The sequence below is a fragment of the Oncorhynchus keta genome, chromosome 19 (genome assembly GCF_023373465.1).
Source record: "Oncorhynchus keta strain PuntledgeMale-10-30-2019 chromosome 19, Oket_V2, whole genome shotgun sequence".
Classification (NCBI taxonomy): domain Eukaryota; kingdom Metazoa; phylum Chordata; class Actinopteri; order Salmoniformes; family Salmonidae; genus Oncorhynchus; species Oncorhynchus keta.
This window is the reverse complement of record NC_068439.1, coordinates 77,108,870-77,127,988: the sequence shown is the minus strand read 5'-3', so window position 1 is coordinate 77,127,988 and position 19,119 is coordinate 77,108,870. Positions and strand designations below refer to the sequence as shown.

General features: G+C 43.5%; 2 protein-coding genes across 4 annotated transcripts in view; both read right to left on the bottom strand.

Moving 5' to 3' along the window:
• LOC118373378 (coiled-coil domain-containing protein 85C-B-like) overlaps nucleotides 1-17,032 on the bottom strand; it is a 116,557-nt gene extending 99,525 nt beyond the window's left edge. For both annotated transcript variants that reach the window (XM_052471345.1, XM_052471344.1), the window contains exon 1: nucleotides 15,575-17,032. In XM_052471345.1, coding sequence (XP_052327305.1) covers nucleotides 15,575-16,304 — 730 coding nt within the window. In that variant the 5' untranslated portion in view covers nucleotides 16,305-17,032. The remainder of the gene's footprint in view (nucleotides 1-15,574) is intronic.
• Nucleotides 17,033-18,755: 1,723 nt separating this feature from the next.
• LOC118371881 (cholesterol 24-hydroxylase-like) overlaps nucleotides 18,756-19,119 on the bottom strand; it is a 50,587-nt gene continuing 50,223 nt past the window's right edge. Inside the window, exon 15 of one of the 2 annotated variants that reach the window (XM_052471343.1) lies at nucleotides 18,756-19,008. In XM_052471343.1, coding sequence (XP_052327303.1) covers nucleotides 18,853-19,008 — 156 coding nt within the window. In that variant the 3' untranslated portion in view covers nucleotides 18,756-18,852. The remainder of the gene's footprint in view (nucleotides 19,009-19,119) is intronic. The other variant, XR_008071478.1, reaches the window with a different exon arrangement.

The following is a 19,119-nucleotide window of genomic DNA, read 5'->3' as shown; positions in this document are numbered from 1 at the left end:
GGTGGTTTATGGGCTGGGTGGTTTATGGGCTGGGTGGTTTATGGGCTGGGTGGTTCATGGGCTGTGTGCTCTACTGACCAGGGCCTAGAACCTCATTCTGTCGGATGGGAGCTGCGCTGATTGGAATGAATACACAGATCAGACAGCAGGTTCAGGGACAGATAGAGAGACAGAGGGAGAGACAGAGGGAGAGACAGAGGGAGAGACAGAGGGAGAGACAGATAGAGAGACAGAGGGAGAGACAGAGGGAGAGACAGAGGGAGAGACAGAGGGAGAGACAGAGAGAAAGAGAAAAGAAAGGGAGACCCACTTCCACCATTGTTTGTCCAGGAATGCAACCTATGTGTGACATCCTGACAGACAGGCTGTGTGTTTTCTACAATACCCAGCTGAGAGGTTCCCTCTGTTGATCTGTGTCGTCATCTTCTATGGCTCCCTGTGGGTCTCTCTATCTCGCATATCAACAGGACCGCCTAGTCAGTACTGTAGTGTACTGTACCAGCATTGAGGTGGGGCGAGGCCTAGTCAGTGATGTAGTGTACTGTACCAGCATTGAGGTGGGACGAGGCCTTATCAGTGATGTAGTGTACTGTACCAGCATTGTGGTGGGACGAGGCCTAGTCAGTGACGCAGTGTACTGTACCAGCATTGAGGTGGGACGAGGCCTAGTCAGTGACGTAGTGTACTGTACCAGCATTGAGGGGGGACGAGGCCTAGTCAGTGACGCAGTGTACTGTACCAGCATTGAGGTGGGACGAGGCCTAGTCAGTGATGTAGTGTAATGTACCAGCATTGAGGTGGGACGAGGCCTAGTCAGTGATGTAGTGTTCTGTACCAGCATTGAGGTGGGACGAGGCCTAGTCAGTGATGTAGTGTACTGTACCAGCATTGAGGTGGGACGAGGCCTAGTCAAATCAAATCAAATTTTATTTGTCACATACACATGGTTAGCAGATGTTAAATGCGAGTGTAGCGAAATGCTTGTGCTTCTAGTTCCGACAATGCAGTGATAACCAACAAGTAATCTGACTAACAATTCCAAAACTACTGTCTTATACACATTGTAAGGGGATAAGGAACATGTACATAAGGATATATGAATGAGTGATGGTACAGAGCAGCATACAGTGTACTGTACCATCATTGAGGTGGGACGAGGCCTAGTCAGTGATGTAGTGTACTGTACCATCATTGAGGTGGGGCGAGGCCTAGTCAGTGATGTAGTGTACTGTACCATCATTGAGGTGGGACGAGGCCTAGTCAGTGATGTAGTGTACTGTACCATCATTGAGGTGGGACGAGGCCTAGTCAGTGATGTAGTGTACTGTACCATCATTGAGGTGGGACGAGGCCTAGTCAGTGATGTAGTGTACTGTACCATCATTGAGGTGGGACGAGGCCTAGTCAGTGATGTAGTGTACTGTACCAGCATTGTGGTGGGGCAGTACATTACCATGACAAATGGGCCACTGAAAAACAAATCAAATTGTATTCGGTCACATACATATATTTAGCAGAGTCTAAGAATACTGAAGTCTCAAGGCAGAATAATGTGTCTAAGGCTGGATAAACAGGATACGAGCAGTAGAAACATCCCATTCCTGTCTGTTTCTGGTTCCGCCCCAACCAGTCAGAACTAGATGACTCGAAGACACAGAGCAGAATGGAAAACAACACTGCTGTGAAAGTCCATATAAAAAGTACACAATGAAACTCAAATGTTTTGCTCGACTGGTGATGTTTGATATCTTCCAAATGTTTGTCTTATAAGCCTAGTAAGTAATAGTCTAATGGGGATATTGAAAACCAAATAGGGAGCTTCTAAAAAAAATGTTTAACCAGAATTTGTAGTGCTGTAATAAACCATGAATACTTGAGCAGTGTTTTTAACATTTACAAGTTACTCCATCTCCGTTCTCTTTCCTTCAGGCCTATTTGTTCAACAGAACATGTGCACAGACTGAGTGTCTCTATAGACTCTCTTACTTCTCAATGAATCACTGCCACTTGTCTTTGCTGACTTAATGACTTTTTTTTAACTGGAGAGAAGCCCATTCAGGTAGGCTAGGCTCACAGGAGAGTTGCCACACAGCTGAGCCAGGTGAGTGAATAGCCTCACCTTCTCAAGGTGTGGCATTACACACCAACACAGTTCAACTAATATAGACTGAATGACTGTGGAGGGGAGCGAGAAGCAATAGGTGAGACAGGTGAACGTGAGACGCTGACTCATGTCCTGAGGTGAATACAGAGTGACACACTTAAAAATATATATATATAAATATAACTAGGCACATCAGTTAAGAACAAATTCTTATTTACAATGACGGCCTACACCGGCCAAACCCGGACGACGCTGGGCCAATTGTGCGCCACCCAGTTGTGATACAGCCTGGATTTGAACCAGGGAGTAGTGACAGAAAAACTATTCTCTATGCTATCGCACCGCAAGCGGTACCGGAGAGCTAAGTCTAGGTCCAAAAGGCTCCTTAATAACTTCTACCCTCAAGCCATAAGACTGCTGACCAGTTAATCAAATGGCCACCGGACTATTTGCATTGACTCCACACAGCTCATCACCCATCTACCCAGACTATTTGCATTGACTCCACACAGCTCATCACCCATCTACCCAGACTATTTGCATTGACTCCACACAGCTCATCACCCATCTACCCAGACTATTTGCATTGCCTCCATTTTTACACTGCTGCTACTCTGTTTACTATCCATGCATAGTCACATCACCTTTACCTACATGTACATATTACCTCAATTACCTCAACTAACCTCTGCCCCCACACATTGACTCTGTACCGGTATCCCCTGTATATAGCCTCCACATTGACTCTGTACAGGTACCCCCTGTATATAGCCTCCACATTGACTCTGTACAGGTACCCCCTGTATATAGCCTCCACATTGACTCTGTACAGGTACCCCCTGTATATAGCCTCCACATTGACTCTGTACAGGTACCCCCTGTATATAGCCTCCACATTGACTCTGTACAGGTACCCCCTGTATACAGCCTCCACATTGACTCTGTACAGGTACCCCTGTATATAGCCTCCACATTGACTCTGTACAGGTACCCCCTGTATACAGCCTCCACATTGACTCTGTACAGGTACCCCCTGTATACAGCCTCCACATTGACTCTGTACAGGTACCCCCTGTATATAGCCTCCACATTGACTCTGTACAGGTATCCCCTGTATATAGCCTCCACATTGACTCTGTACAGGTACCCCCTGTATACAGCCTCCACATTGACTCTGTACAGGTACCCCTGTATATAGCCTCCACATTGACTCTGTACAGGTACGCCCTGTATATAGCCTCCACATTGACTCTGTACAGGTACCCCTGTATACAGCCTCCACATTGACTCTGTACAGGTACCCCCTGTATATAGCCTCCACATTGACTCTGTACAGGTACGCCCTGTATATAGCCTCCACATTGACTCTGTACAGGTACCCCCTGTATATAGCCTCCACATTGACTCTGTACAGGTACCCCCTGTATATAGCCTCCACATTGACTCTGTACAGGTACCCCTGTATATAGCCTCCACATTGACTCTGTACAGGTACCCCCTGTATATAGCCTCCACATTGACTCTGTACAGGTACGCCCTGTATATAGCCTCCACATTGACTCTGTACAGGTACCCCTGTATATAGCCTCCACATTGACTCTGTACCGGTACCCCCTGTATATAGCCTCCACATTGACTCTGTACAGGTACCCCCTGTATATAGCCTCCACATTGACTCTGTACCGGTACCCCCTGTATATATCCTCCACATTGACTCTGTACAGGTACCCCCTGTATATAGCCTCCACATTGACTCTGTACAGGTACCCCCTGTATATAGCCTCCACATTGACTCTGTACAGGTACCCCCTGTATATAGCCTCCACATTGACTCTGTACAGGTACCCCCTGTATATAGCCTCCACATTGACTCTGTACCGGTACCCCCTGTATATATCCTCCACATTGACTCTGTACAGGTACCCCCTGTATATAGCCTCCACATTGACTCTGTACCGGTACCCCCTGTATATAGCCTCCACATTGACTCTGTACAGGTACCCCCTGTATACAGCCTCCATATTGACTCTGTACAGGTACCCCCTGTATATAGACTCCACATTGACTCTGTACAGGTACCCCCTGTATATAGCCTCCACATTGACTCTGTACCGGTACCCCCTGTATATAGACTCCGCTCTGGATAAGAGCGTCTGCTAAATGACTTAAATGTAAATGTAAATGCACAGGTACCCCCTGTATACAGCCTCCATATTGACTCTGTACAGGTACCCCCTGTATATAGACTCCACATTGACTCTGTACAGGTACCCCCTGTATATATCCTCCATATTGACTCTGTACAGGTACCCCTGTATATATCCTCCATATTGACTCTGTACAGGTACCCCCTGTATATATCCTCCATATTGACTCTGTACAGGTACCCCCTGTATATATCCTCCATATTGACTCTGTACAGGTACCCCTGTATATATCCTCCATATTGACTCTGTACAGGTACCCCCTGTATATAGACTCCACATTGACTCTGTACAGGTACCCCCTGTATACAGCCTCCATATTGACTCTGTACAGGTACCCCCTGTATATAGACTCCACATTGACTCTGTACAGGTACCCCCTGTATATAGCCTCCACATTGACTCTGTACCGGTACCCCCTGTATATAGACTCCACATTGACTCTGTACAGGTACCCCTGTATATATCCTCCATATTGACTCTGTACAGGTACCCCTGTATATAGACTCCACATTGACTCTGTACAGGTACCCCCTGTATATATCCTCCACATTGACTCTGTACCGGTACCCCCTGTATATATCCTCCACATTGACTCTGTACAGGTACCCCCTGTATATATCCTCCACATTGACTCTGTACCGGTACCCCCTGTATATATCCTCCACATTGACTCTGTACAGGTACCCCCTGTATATATCCTCCACATTGACTCTGTACAGGTACCCCCTGTATACAGCCTCCACATTGACTCTGTACAGGTACCCCTGTATATAGCCTCCACATTGACTCTGTACAGGTACCCCCTGTATATAGCCTCCACATTGACTCTGTACCGGTACCCCCTGTATATATCCTCCACATTGACTCTGTACAGGTACCCCCTGTATACAGCCTCCATATTGACTCTGTACCAGTACCCCCTGTATACAGCCTCCATATTGACTCTGTACAGGTACCCCCTGTATATATCCCCGCTATTGTTATTTTATGGTGTTACTTTTGTTTACTTCGGTATATATATATATATATTATTATTATTATTATTATTTTTTTTTTTTTACTCTGTATTGTTGGTTAAGGGCTTGCAAGTAAGCATTTCACAATAAGGTTTCACAAACCTGTTGTATTCTGCGAAAGTGTCAAATAAAAATGTATTTGATAAACTAGGAAGGCTGGTTCTACTGAATCTGGCTTTTATCACCATTCAGATTAGGGTGCCCCTTGGTCCTCTCTGCCCACCAGAGAGATAGAGAGAGAAAGGGGAGGAGAGAGATTCCAGCACAGCCAGAATGATGACCTGGTGATAAAATCAGACAGAAAAGAGGTCGAACACACAAAAACGTTCACACACACACACACACACACACACACACACACACACACACACACACACACACACACACACACACACACAAATGACGCAATTAAAGCAATTATGTGTGTAGGTGTTAAAAGTCACAGTTTAAAAAGACATTCTATTTTATGGCTTTTCTATGTGTGACTAACAGAGTCTAATTTGAACCTAATTTAGTCCAAGAGCTTGAGTTTTATGCTGTGACTAAATTATTACTCAAAGAGTTTAGTGTTCCTCTAAAAATAACATTTAAATCAACTTAATGAAACATCAAAAGTGTTTATCTTCACCATATTATTAAGAAACAGAAAAGATAGCCTAGGTCTAGTTACAAAATCAAAACACTTTTTCACAGCATTGTCATTCTCTGGAGAACCCAGTTCCTAACTGAAACCACGGTAACCAGCGCTAACTCCTGAAAGACATAATGGATACAGAAGACGGATCATTTATCAATGTCTGTGGCCCACTGTTCTAAATCATGGCCTTTAACTCTCAACAGAGTTTAATTCCAGTGCTGCATTCCCTAAAAACTGACACACATACACACACTCACACACACACACACGTACGCACGCACACAAACATGCACTCACACACACACACAAACACATACACACTCACACATACACACTCACACACACACACACACGCACGCACACATGCGCACACACACAAAAACCAAACACAGCCTGTGAGTTGGATTAACCCTTGAGGGGTCATCTGCTGCTGGGACCAGAGCAGGGCGGGTCTGTCTCTAATTAGCATATATAGCTAATAGACTAGGGGGAATAACCCTGCCACAGCTGGCCTAGAACTGTTTACTAAATCAACACTTTAAAACTGGTTTATGGCTGTCTAATCCTCATTAATAACGATCCCAATTAAACCATCAACAACAGTGATGTGATTTAGATTGCTATACTCGAGAATATATCTAGCACTGTCTTATTTACTTAAATGGAAATCAGACTTCTGCACATTAGATAAAGTGCACCAACATTTGCACTTAGGCCTATACTTTGTGTGAGAAAGTTTTCTATTCTTAGCAGCTTGGTTGAATAGTAATCGTTAGCAACTTGGTTGTGCGTGAGGTGGATTCCCAGGTAACTGTGACTCATTTACAAACTACACTAACTCTCATGTACAGGCCACAATGTAATTAAAGAGAGAGGGAGGGAGGGAGAAAGAGAGAGAGAGGGAGCGTCTACTGTTTGCTGATGATCTGATGCTTCTGTCCCCAACCAAGGAGGGCCTACAGCAGCACCTAGATCATCTGCACAGATTCTGGCAGACCTGGGCCCTGACAGTAAATCTCAGTAAGACCAAAATAATGGTGTTCCAAAAAAGGTCCAGTTGACAGGACCACAAATACAAATTCCATCTCGACACAGTTGCCCTAGATACACAAAAATGAGAGATAGCTAAACATCAGCGCCACAGGTAACTTCCACAAAGCTGTAAACAAGCTGAGAAACAAGGCAAGAAGGGACTTCTATGCCATCAAAAGGAAAATAAATTTCGACATACCCATTGGGATCTGGCAAAAAATACTTAAATCAGTTATAGAATCCATTGCCTTTTATGGTTGTGAGGTCTGGCATCCGCTCACCAACCAAGACTTCACAAAATGTATTTTATTTATTTTTAATTTATCCGTTATTTTACCAGGTAAGTTGACTGAGAACACGTCCTCATTTGCAGCAACGACCTGGGGAATAGTTACAGGGGAGAGGAGGGGGATGAATGAGCCAATTGTAAACTGGGGAGGATTAGGTGACCGTGATGGTTTGAGGGCCAGATTGGGAATTTAGCCAGGACACCCATTTAACGTCCAATCCAAAAGACGGCACCCTACACAGGGCAGTGTCCCCAATCACTGCCATGGGGCATTGGGACATTTTTTTAGACCAGAGGAAAGAGTGCCTCCTATTGGCCCTGCAACACAACTTCCAGCAGCATCTGGTCTCCCATCCAGGAACTGACCAGGACCAACCCTGCGTAGCTTCAGAAGCAAGCCAGCAGTGGTATGCAGGGTGGTATGCTGCTGGCAAAAATGGGACAAACACCAAATTGAGACTCTTCATGCCGAATTCTGCTAAAAAATCTTCGGTGTACAACATAAAACACAAAATAATGTGTGCAGAGCAGAATTAGGCCGATACCCACTAATTATCAACATCCAGAAAATATCTATTCAATTCTACAACCACCTAAAAGGAAAATTCCCAAACCTTCCATAACAAAGCCATCACCTACAGAGAAATAAGCCTGGAGAAGAGTCCCCTAAGCAAGCTGGTCCTGGGGCTCTGTTCACAAACACAAACAGACCCCACAGAGCCTCAGGACAGCAACACAATTTGACCCAACCAAATCATGAGAAAACAAAAAGTGAATTACTTGACACATTAGAAATAAAAAAATAATAAACACAGAGCAAACTAAAATGCTATTTGGCTCTAAACAGAGAGTACACAGTGGCAGAATACCTAACCAATGTGACTGACCCAAACTTAAGGAAAGCTTTGACTACGTACAGACTCAGTGAGCATAGCCTTGCTATTGAGAAAGGCAGCTGTAGGCAGACCTGGCTCTCAAGAGAAGACAGGCTATTTGAACACTGCCCACAAAATGAGTTGGAAACTGAGCTGCACTTCCTAACCTCCTGCCAAATGTATGACCATATTAGAGACACATATTTGTGACATCACAGTAGCACGATATGTGACCTGCTGCCACAAGAAAAGGTCAACCAGTGAAGAACAAACACCATTGTAAATACAACCCATATGTACATTTATTTACTTTAACTATTTTCACATCTTTCCAATGTGTACAACAGTGTATATAGACATAATTGTTATTCCACTTTTGTTTATTATGTACTTAACTTGCTTTGGCAATGTTAACATATGTTTGAAATGGAATATATATATAGAGAGATATAGAGATATAGAGATATATATATAGAGAGAGAGAGATCTTTGTAGGGTCAGGAAGAGGGCTGGGCGGTATACCTTATTTTACTATATACCGGTATTTATATACAGACCGGAGTTTTTACTTTACCTTCTACAACGGTATTTCAATGTTTGGTTTGTTAAATGTGATACGCACATCTGGCTTTTATAATGTCAATTTTTGTTGTTTACTTGTAGTTTGCTACTTTAGTCATTCCTCTCCCTCTCCTCCTGCTGCTGCATGCTGCTAACCTCGCCAAGCCCTGCCCCCTGTCACTCAAGGAGAGAGCAGTTGTTCGACCATGAGCACTTTGTCGTTCCACATGGTCAGATGTGATGCAACAATGTTGGTGACATGCTGCTTTCCACAAGAGTTCTATAGTTACACTATTTGTTTGTGTATCTTATTGTTATTGTTTGCTCATTTTCTTTTGTTAGCAAAATAATTTATGTTAGCAACTAATGCTAATTGTTAGTTAGCTGGCTGGCTTGCAAAATGTACTAAGAGTCAGAGCACACGTAGCTAGTTAGCTAATACTGCCTGGTACCAGTGCTGATGTAGGTCTAGATGAGCATGTTTGTGCAACAGTATCTTATCAGAGAGGAAAAGGCAAAACATTAGTATGTTAGCTAGCTAGCTACATGAAAGAAAACACTTAACGTAACATCTAATTATGGTCACCTGGAAACAGTGACCAACACTTTTCTACCCTGTCAATAACTACCCTAGGGTCATGAACTACCCTTGGGTCATGAACCACCCTAGGGTCATGAACTACCCTAGGGTCATGAACCACCCGGAAAGCCTTTTTAGAACATTTATTATTCAGAAACATCAAATACTGTTAAATACTATCAAATATGTGACAAATATCATGACATGATATTTTGGCCATTTCGCCCAGTCCTAGTCAGGAGGCGTGGCTGTGAATGAAGCATCCTTATTTGCATATCTGTGCTATTGCAACCCAGCAGCACTGAGACAGACAGGTTTAGAGAAATGTATTGGTCTCATCAGGTCTGGAGCCTTACAAAAATACAAACCAGACCTCAGGACAGAACTGTAGACACACACACACTCCACAAAGTCAAGTCACCACAAGGCAATGCAAGTCTTACTGTACATGTGCAACTCAACTGCATCATATTTCAGAGCCTTGGGTGGAATCCCATTCCAGATTCCAGACCACCAATGATATAAGTGAATGCAGACAGTGGCTCCTGAAAATAGAACACAAGTGACTGCTGTACTATACACACAGAGACACGCAATATAACATGCCTATAGGCTACATAGTTTCTGTTCAGACTCCACTCAATGCTCGGTGTCATCACCGAACCTGAAATCAGCATGTAGCCTATATGGATGGAAGGGTAGCCTCACGCACGGTTCTATACATAGGGACACGCAATTTACAGGCAAGTATAGTTTCAGGCATAGTTTTAATTCAGGCTTCAATCAATCAATGATCTTTAATAACCCATTCCATCAACGATCTTTAATAACCCACCCTGTCAACGATCTTTAATAACCCATTCCATCAAAGATCTGTAATAACCCTTCCCATCAAAGATCTTTAATAACCCACTCCATCAAATATCTTTAATAACCCACCCCGTCAATGATCTTTAATAACCCATCCCATCAAAGATCTTTAATAACCCATCCCATCAAAGATCTTTAATAACCCACCCCATCAAAGATCTTTAATAACCCACCCCATCAAAGATCTTTAATAACCCACCCCATCAAAGATCTTTAATAACCCACTCCATCAAAGATCTTTAATAACCCACCCCATCAAAGATCTTTAATAACCCACCCCATCAAAGATCTTTAATAACCCACCCCATCAAAGATCTTTAATAACCCACCCCATCAAAGATCTTTAATAACCCACCCCATCAAAGATCTTTAATAACCCACCCCATCAAAGATCTTTAATAACCCACTCCATCAAAGATCTTTAATAACCCACCCCATCAAAGATCGTTAATAACCCACCCCATCAATGATTGTTAATAACCCACCCCATCAAAGATCTTTAATAACCCACCCCATCAAAGATCTGTAATAACCCACCCCATCAATGATCGTTAATAACCCATCCCATCAAAGATCTTTAATAACCCACCCCATCAAAGATCTTTAATAACCCACCCCATCAAAGATCGTTAATAACCCATCCCATCAAAGATCTTTAATAACCCACCCCATCAAAGATCTTTAATAACCCACCCCATCAAAGATCTTTAATAACCCACCCCATCAAAGATCGTTAATAACCCATCCCATCAAAGATCTTTAATAACCCACCCCATCAATGATCGTTAATAACCCACCCCATCAATGATCGTTAATAACCCATCCCATCAAAGATCTTTAATAACCCACCCCATCAAAGATCTTTAATAACCCACCCCATCAAAGATCTGTAATAACCCACCCCGTCAATGATCTTTAATAACCCATCCCATCAAAGATCTTTAATAACCCACTCCATCAAAGATCTTTAATAACCCACCCCATCAAAGATCTTTAATAACCCACCCCATCAAAGATCTTTAATAACCCATCCCAGCAAACAGAGGGCTGGAAAAAGAAGTTGCATGTAAAGCATCCATTGGTGTTTCAACACTTGTAGGCTAGGCTTATGCGGTATGCATTCCTCCATCTCTCAAGGTTAAGAAAGCTCAACTTTAGATGTGTGTGTGTATAGAGCTAGTTATCCCCAAGAGGAGAGGGGGTGTGTCACCAGACTCAAACTCACTCAAAAATGCAATTACACTGACAGCAGGATCCACCAGAAACTCCTCCCCTGTCTTGCGCCCCCCCCCCTCCACCACCACCACCACTACTACCAAGCCTACCCACTACTTCACCCTAGCAATAACACCACCTCTCCCTAACCTAACCCCCCACCACCTCCCAGCCAACCCCCCACTACCAAGCCTCTTTGAAGGCCTTTTGTTTGCTTGCCTGTCTCGCGCCCCTTGCTTGCTCTCTCTCCCTCCTCTTTCTTAAGGGGTAGAGGAGCCAGAAATGTGGCGAGGGCTATGTGGGGGATCTTTTTGAGTGGAGACGAGGCAGAACAATAGTTTTCTGTAGTTGTTGGTTGGATTCATTCTTTAAGAGCATGCCAGCTCTAGAATTCCCACTCCTCCCCTTCTTCCATCCATCTGCCCATCCTCCCACTCTGGCACAGTGGTCTCTCATTTAGCACCTCGGTAACGGTTTTAATGTTTGTCTACTAAAGTCCCCAAGGCTTCCTTGGCATCTGGATGCCCTGACTGAAGCTACAGAACTCAGCATCCAGTCAGCAACTAACAACTGTTCCCCTAGGACTTCAAACACCCAGACCTACACATCCCCTCCTCTCCTCATCCATCAGCTTGGCTCTGGCTTACTAACTGATTGACTGAGTCAGTCAGACTGACTGGCTCTGACTGACTGACACTGACTGAGTGAGTGAGGAGAGAGCTGGGATTGTGGAGAGAATGTCCCCATCAAAAAGATTTCAGATTTAATTTAAAAAATATATACATATTTTTGTATGTGCAGATAGAGTACTCATTCCCTACAGTGAGTCTTGTGTTGACACACAGTCCATGCAAGTCATGGAGACAAGCTACGGAGATCCAGACTGTCTGACACTGATGAGCATAGGGTTGTACAGTACAGTGTCAGTCCAGGGCATAGACGGACGGTTTGGTTCAGGGGCTTAGCGTAACATCAGCTTAGAGAGGCTAGAGAGGTGAGCCCTGCCCAAACCCATTCCGCCACAGGCAGACAAGCACACACAATATTGCTGTTACGCAATGATGCACAAACATGGCCACAAAAAATGTGTTTGTGTGCAGATTAAAAACAGCTCCGTTTGCTAACATGCTGTTAGGATACGGGATATCTACCTTCAGGGTTTTACGATTCTAGAATTCCTGGAATCTCAAAAGACACCAGCTGTGGAATCAGAACATAGAACAATATTTCCTTGAGGAAGTGCACCTGTGTTGCGTTCCTAAAACAAACGAATCAGAGGCTGGATTTAGGCGGCCTGTCTGTTTGTATGCTACAGCACGAAACAGACTGTATTTATCCTAAAGAACAAATCATTGTGGTGAGTGAGTGAGTGAGTGAGTGAGTGAGTGAGTGAGTGAGTGAGTGAGTGAGTGAGTGAGTGAGTGAGTGAGTGAGTGAGTGAGTGAGTGAGTGAGTGTACGTGAGCGTGGGTGGGGAAATGGTGGTGATGTGCAGATTAAACTAGGCTTAGCATCCTATTTCATTATGGTATTTCATCCAACACTCTGCTAAAGCCTGGGTATTTAGGTCTTAGAACAGCGCATTCATTGATTTCTAGTCCGCTTGATGCATTTCAAATGTCCCCTAAGCAGAGAGACGGAGACCCTTAGCAGAGAGTTAGAGACCCATGGGAGGGAGAGAGAGAGAGAGAGAGAGAAACATCCAATTGAAATACTACATACAGAGTTTTGCAAGAGTGTATTGCAAGTGCAAAGAAAAAAAACTCATGTAGATCAGAATTGGGCCAATACCCCCTCCATATTTGAATAGAAAAAAGAGCCATCAAATTGTGCAATCATCTAAAACCAAGCGACCCTAAAACATTTCATCACACAGCCCTACAATGTCAAGAGATGGAACAAGAGAACAGTCCCCTCAGTCAGATGGTTCTGAAGCTCACTTCACTAACCAAACCAACCACATAGAGCCTCAGGACATCACTCAGAAAATCTGGCCCAACCAAATCATCACAAAGCAAAAATAAAAATATAATCACCTATTGGAAAGACACCACAGAAAATGGAAGTAAACGTCAATGCTATTTGTCTCTAAACAGACAGTACATGGTGGCAGATTATCTGACCACTGTGACTGATAGAAAACTGAGGAAAACACTGACTAGGTACAGACTCAGTGAGAACAGTCTGGCTATAGAGACTGGTCGTCACAGACAAACCTGGCTGCCCAGAGAGGACAGGCTGTGCTCACCCTGCTCCGGGGGAGAGGTAGAGACAGAGCTGCATTTCCTATTACACTGTGACAAATACTCAGACATAAGAGAATCTTTCTTTCCACAAAATTTTAATTCATTACAAAAAAATTGAAACTAAAAAAACTGAAGAAAAAAAATCTCATATTTATTGGGTGAAAAGACTAAATGTTTTGGCAGCCAAATATGTGTCCTCCTGCTACAACCTGAGGGACAGCTAGTGAAAATGTAATGCAATGTAATGTCAATCATATTTCCCATTTTGTTTTGGCTTTCATACCATGTCATGGGGCTTCTCAGTCATGTTACTGCCTTACAACTATTGCTTTCATGGATTATTATTCTCATTGATATTGATGCATTATTGCTGTTGGTCACACTTTTTTGTTATATGTATACTTTGACAATGTAACTAATTTAACTTATCATGTCAATAAAGTCCCCTGAATTGAATTGAAATTGAGAGAAAGAACCTAGGCAGGCCAGAGACAGAGAGACAGAGACAGAGACAGAGAGACAGAGAGACAGAGAGACAGAGAGACAGAGAGACAGAGAGAGACAGAGAGAGAGAGAGAGAGAGAGAGAGAGAGAGAGAGAGAGAGAGAGAGAGAGAGAGAGACAGAGAGAGAGAGAGACGAGAGAGAGAGAGAGACGAGAGAGAGAGAGAGACGAGAGACGAGAGAGAGATAGAGAGAGAGAGAGAGAAAGAGACGAGAGAGAGACAGCTCCACAAGAGCCAAAGACAAGAGTGATAATCAGTGAACTCATCCAAAATCAATTTTCCTGAGCCCTTCTAAAAGCGATTCAAATAGTCGGCTCTTCTTCCTTCAGGGCCGTGATACTCAGTGACCTAATTCACCACACATCAATCTGATGGTAGGACACTGAAGAGGCTACTTAGGCATCCAGTGTGTGTGTGTGTGTGTGTGTTTATATATGTATGTGTGTGTGTGTGTTTATATATGTATGTGTGTGTGTGTGTTTATATATGTATGTGTGTGTGTGTGTGTGTGTGTGTGTGTGTGTGTGTGTGTGTGTGTGTGTGTGTGTGTGTGTGTGTGTGTGTGTGTGTTTATATGTGTGTGTGTGTGTGTGTGTGTGTGTGTGTGTGTGTGTGTGTGTGTGTGTGTGTGTGTGTGTGTGTGTGTGTGTGTGTGTGTGTGTGTGTGTGTGTGTGTGTGTGTGTGTGTGTGTGTGTATATGTATGTGCGTGTGTATATGTATGTGTGTGTGTATATGTATGTGTGTATATGTATGTGTGTGTGTATGTGTATGTGTATGTGTATGTGTATGTGTGTGTGTGTGTGTGTGTGCGAGCGCGTGTACATTACATGTGTTACAGTAAGCATCCCAATCATGACTTCATCTCAGGATGAGAAGAGGATTTAAACACAGCAACAGTGAGGTAATCACAACAATAATAATAGTTTAGTCTGGCTGTCTGTCGGGGAGGGGGAAAAAAAACAGTCAGTCAGACTGTCATATGGCAGGTTGATCCACTGCTGCGCGGGCCTTGACTGAATCCGTCTGGAGGAGGGAGGGGTACTCAGGCAGCATGTCTGACGGGTCAGTCTGTCTGAAGGGTCAGTCTGTCTGAAGGGTCAGTCTGTCTGAAGGGTCATATAGAGAGGACTCTGCATTTTTAGTCCCTACTGCTGGTGGAATGTCTAATTCAAATGTTTAAAACTACTTAGTTTACAGCAGGTATTCAGTGCAGGGAAATGCTTACTTGCAAGCTCCCTCAACAATTCAGTACAAATATCCATAATAATGATATCCCCCCTTCTCCTATGCATTTAACATCCCAGCTCACGCCCGGCTGGTATGGACCATTGAGATGAGATGGCCTATGGACAGTTGTGTACAGGTGTGGGCAGATGCATACAGATGTGTGTACCGATGTAGGCCTTGACAAGTGTATTACAGGTGTATAAACGTACCATTGAGTCCATTAGGGATGCTCCTGTGATGGTGTGGCCCTGACAGGTCGTCCATGGACCTCCTCTGGAAGGTGCTGCCCAGCTTGCCCTCCCTCTCTGCGGGCAGCTTGTGTATGTGGTTGTGGCTGTGGTGGTGGTCAGGGCTACCTGCGCTCCCCGTGCTGGAGGTACTACTGCCATCCCCGAAGTCCCGAACTATCCCTGTCCCGCCATTCAGGTTGGTGAGGCTGGACTGAGAGTCTATGGAGCTCCGGGAACCGGCTCCGTTCCTCTCCTCATCCAGCATGAAGATGATCTCCTTCAGGTCCGTGTTCTCTCGCACCACTGTCTCCTGGTTGGCCTCGAGCTCTTTGAGCTTCAGCTGGTAGGTGCCCACCTCCTTCCACATGGCGTTCGCGGAGTACCGGCCAAACCGCTGCCACTCCCGGGACAGCTTCTTGCCCTTCTGCCGGTCGTCGTCCAGGAAGCAGCAGAGCTCGCGCAGCTCGTTGTTGTCGTCCTGGAGCTTCTGGTTGATCTCCTTCAGGTTGCGGATCTCGTGCAGGTGCACCTGCAACCTCCGGTTAACGTCTTTCATCATGTTGCCGTGCTCGATCATCAGGTATAACTTCTCGCTGTCCACTCTCCTTAGCCTGTTGACCAGCTGCTCCTTACCCCATTGCAGCAGCTCTTCGTCCGGTAGCTGATTCAGATCTGGCTCATTGGGTCCCTCGGACGGGTTTTTAGCCATGTCTCCGTCGGGTCTGTGCACTCTCCTCGGTCCAATAACGGTACGGAAATAAGCTGGATATTTAGGCTAAACTAGCCGAGTCTCAATTGCGGAATTGTATTGAAATGTGAATACATGATACGGAAATTATGCTAACAGTGGCACTTCGGATGGAAAAGTTAAATTAAACAAATTAAAATGGCAATGAGATGTTGGTTATAGCAACCATGCAGAAGACTGCACGCACAACTCTGAAAAAAGATCACTGTCGAATCTTTGCAGTCCTACTTGGTATTTTTTCATTCGTTCATAAATCATGTATATATTGTGTAAAAAACAAAACAAGCGAATGTTTACCGATCAAATCTCCATCACTCAACTGAGAACTGTCAGGAGAACCCTGAGCATCCCACCGCATGTGCACATCGTGCTCCGCACGTTCCACCGTGGAAGAAAATAACCAAAATATCCACGAAAATAAATAATTATTCAGATAAAAAGCCAACAGAAATGTGCGCTTAGAAGGAATAAAAAAACAATTATTTGCCCTATATTTACTATACCAGCATGTTGCTTTTCCGAGACAACAGAAACGAACGAATTGTACAACAGACACAGTGCTCGAGCTCTTTCAAAGATAAGCCTTTTTTCCCCTGAAGTGGTGACTGGTGAGTGCCTTGGCAGCGGATTGAATCCCGGAGCTCGTTGGGAATTTGCACCGTCCTCCCCTGCTTCCGCAGACTGTAGAGTAGCGCAGACTCGGGTTTGAAATGGTACAGTAGGATCTCGGTCAAGACGGCCAATCAAGACGCAGGCAGGTAGCGAGATGGAGAGCGTGCCAACTCCATGCAATGAACGGGCCAGTGAGGAACTTCACACGTTATGAGGTGAAAATACATTAATTATCAATAGAATTAATAAAATGGATCTGTTTTGAAAATAGCAATCTGCAATTGAAATTGTCAGTTCCGGTTGATTTGAGACAGGAATAGAAATTAAAAAGAATTATGAAAATAGACCACTAGCTGTTATTTTGTATTTTTTTTCAAAAACAACATAGTCAATGGTTCATTCTGAAAACTACAGCATGATTACATCTATGATTTCTATATGATCTGCTATATCCATGTCACGCAAGTGGTACCGGACAAGCCATAAGACTCCTGAACATCTAATCAAATGGCTACCCAGACTACTTTCATTATTTATTTTCGATGCATAGTCACTTTAATAACTCTACCTACATGTACATATTACCTCAATTACCTCGACACAGGTGGCACATTGGCCCGCTATTGTTATTTACTGCTGCTCTTTCATTTGTTATTCTTATCTCTTACTTTTTTTTCTTCTATTTTCTTAAAACTGCATCGTTAGTTGCCTATAAACATGTTATTAAAGTAACATTCTCTTGGTTTTAGTCAACTGAATGACATAGCCCTGTTAAATGCTATTCGCAAATGTTAGCTTTAGTCTACACATCCTTGCACTGGCATGTTGACCAAATTCCAACAATGGATACAGCATTCCCAACGTTGGACTAATTCATGAAGAAACAACAATGCTGAGGCTACAGAGAAAAATAAATACCACACTTGATTGACTAACCTAGTCAGCTCAGGGATTCGATCTTGCAATCTTTTGGTTACTAGCCACGCGGCTACCTGCTGCCCCATATGACCTCTAGATGGGTCATTTTAGACACCTGTTGACTGAATAGCAAGTGGAAGAGCTCTACTTAGATTTTTAGGATGGGTGACATTGTGAAAACATCTGTCGTTTTGCCCCTGAACAAGGCAGTTAACCCACTGTTCCTAGGCTGCCGTTGAAAATAAGAATTTGTTCTTAATTAACTGACTGGCCTAGTAAAATAAATATGGGTGTAAACGAGAAAGATACAAAACATGAGAATGAATGTTCTTGGTTTGTCTGCAGGTTCACAGCGATGACCTTGTGCACAAAAGTAGTCTAATCTTCTGGAGCTCAGTGATGTTTGGTCAATTATTTTATTAAAATATAGTAAATTCACTCCAGAGGCATTGTGGTAATGTTGGTTAGGAAGTTCATCAAAGAAGTTAATATATACACTTTATAAATCTCTTTATATTGTGTGATAAATGGTATACTGCATAGTAACCTTTATATTGTGTGATAAATGGTATACTGCATAGCAACCTTTATATTGTGTGATAAATGGTATACTGCATAGCAACCTTTATATTATGTGATAAATGGTATACTGCATAGTAACCTTTATATTATGTGATAAATGGTATACTGCATAGTAACTACATGATAAGGGTAACAACATGCAATCGGTACAAATACTCCTATGTCAAGTCTGTCCTAGTAACTCTTCATCACATAGAACCGTTATATTTAAGATATTATTTCACCATTGATACAAAAAAATAAACGATTGTTCAAAATCTATTTTCATTAAAAATAGCTAGATATTTGAATAAGGTGCTTCATTGAAAGAAACGGGTAATTTGCTCCACTAAGAAGTATAAGAAATAAGACAAGTATGTTATAGAGAAGTGCTAGTCATGTTCAGGTCGCAGTCAGGTCAGTCTGCGGGTGTCTGTCCTCTGTGTCTGATGTTACACACCACTCCACTCTTTGGTCTCAAAGTCCCAGTGTCCAGGATGTCAAAGGACTGGCCAGGCAGCAGGCTGAAGTCAAACCTCTGGAGCAGCTTGGCCATCACTACCTTGGCCTCCATCTGTGAACAACAGATCTCTTTAAAGGATGACAAATCTGGTGTGCTCAACTATAAAAAAGTATATAATGGAGGCAGAAGTCCAGGAGTAATCTAACTAGGATGGATAATATG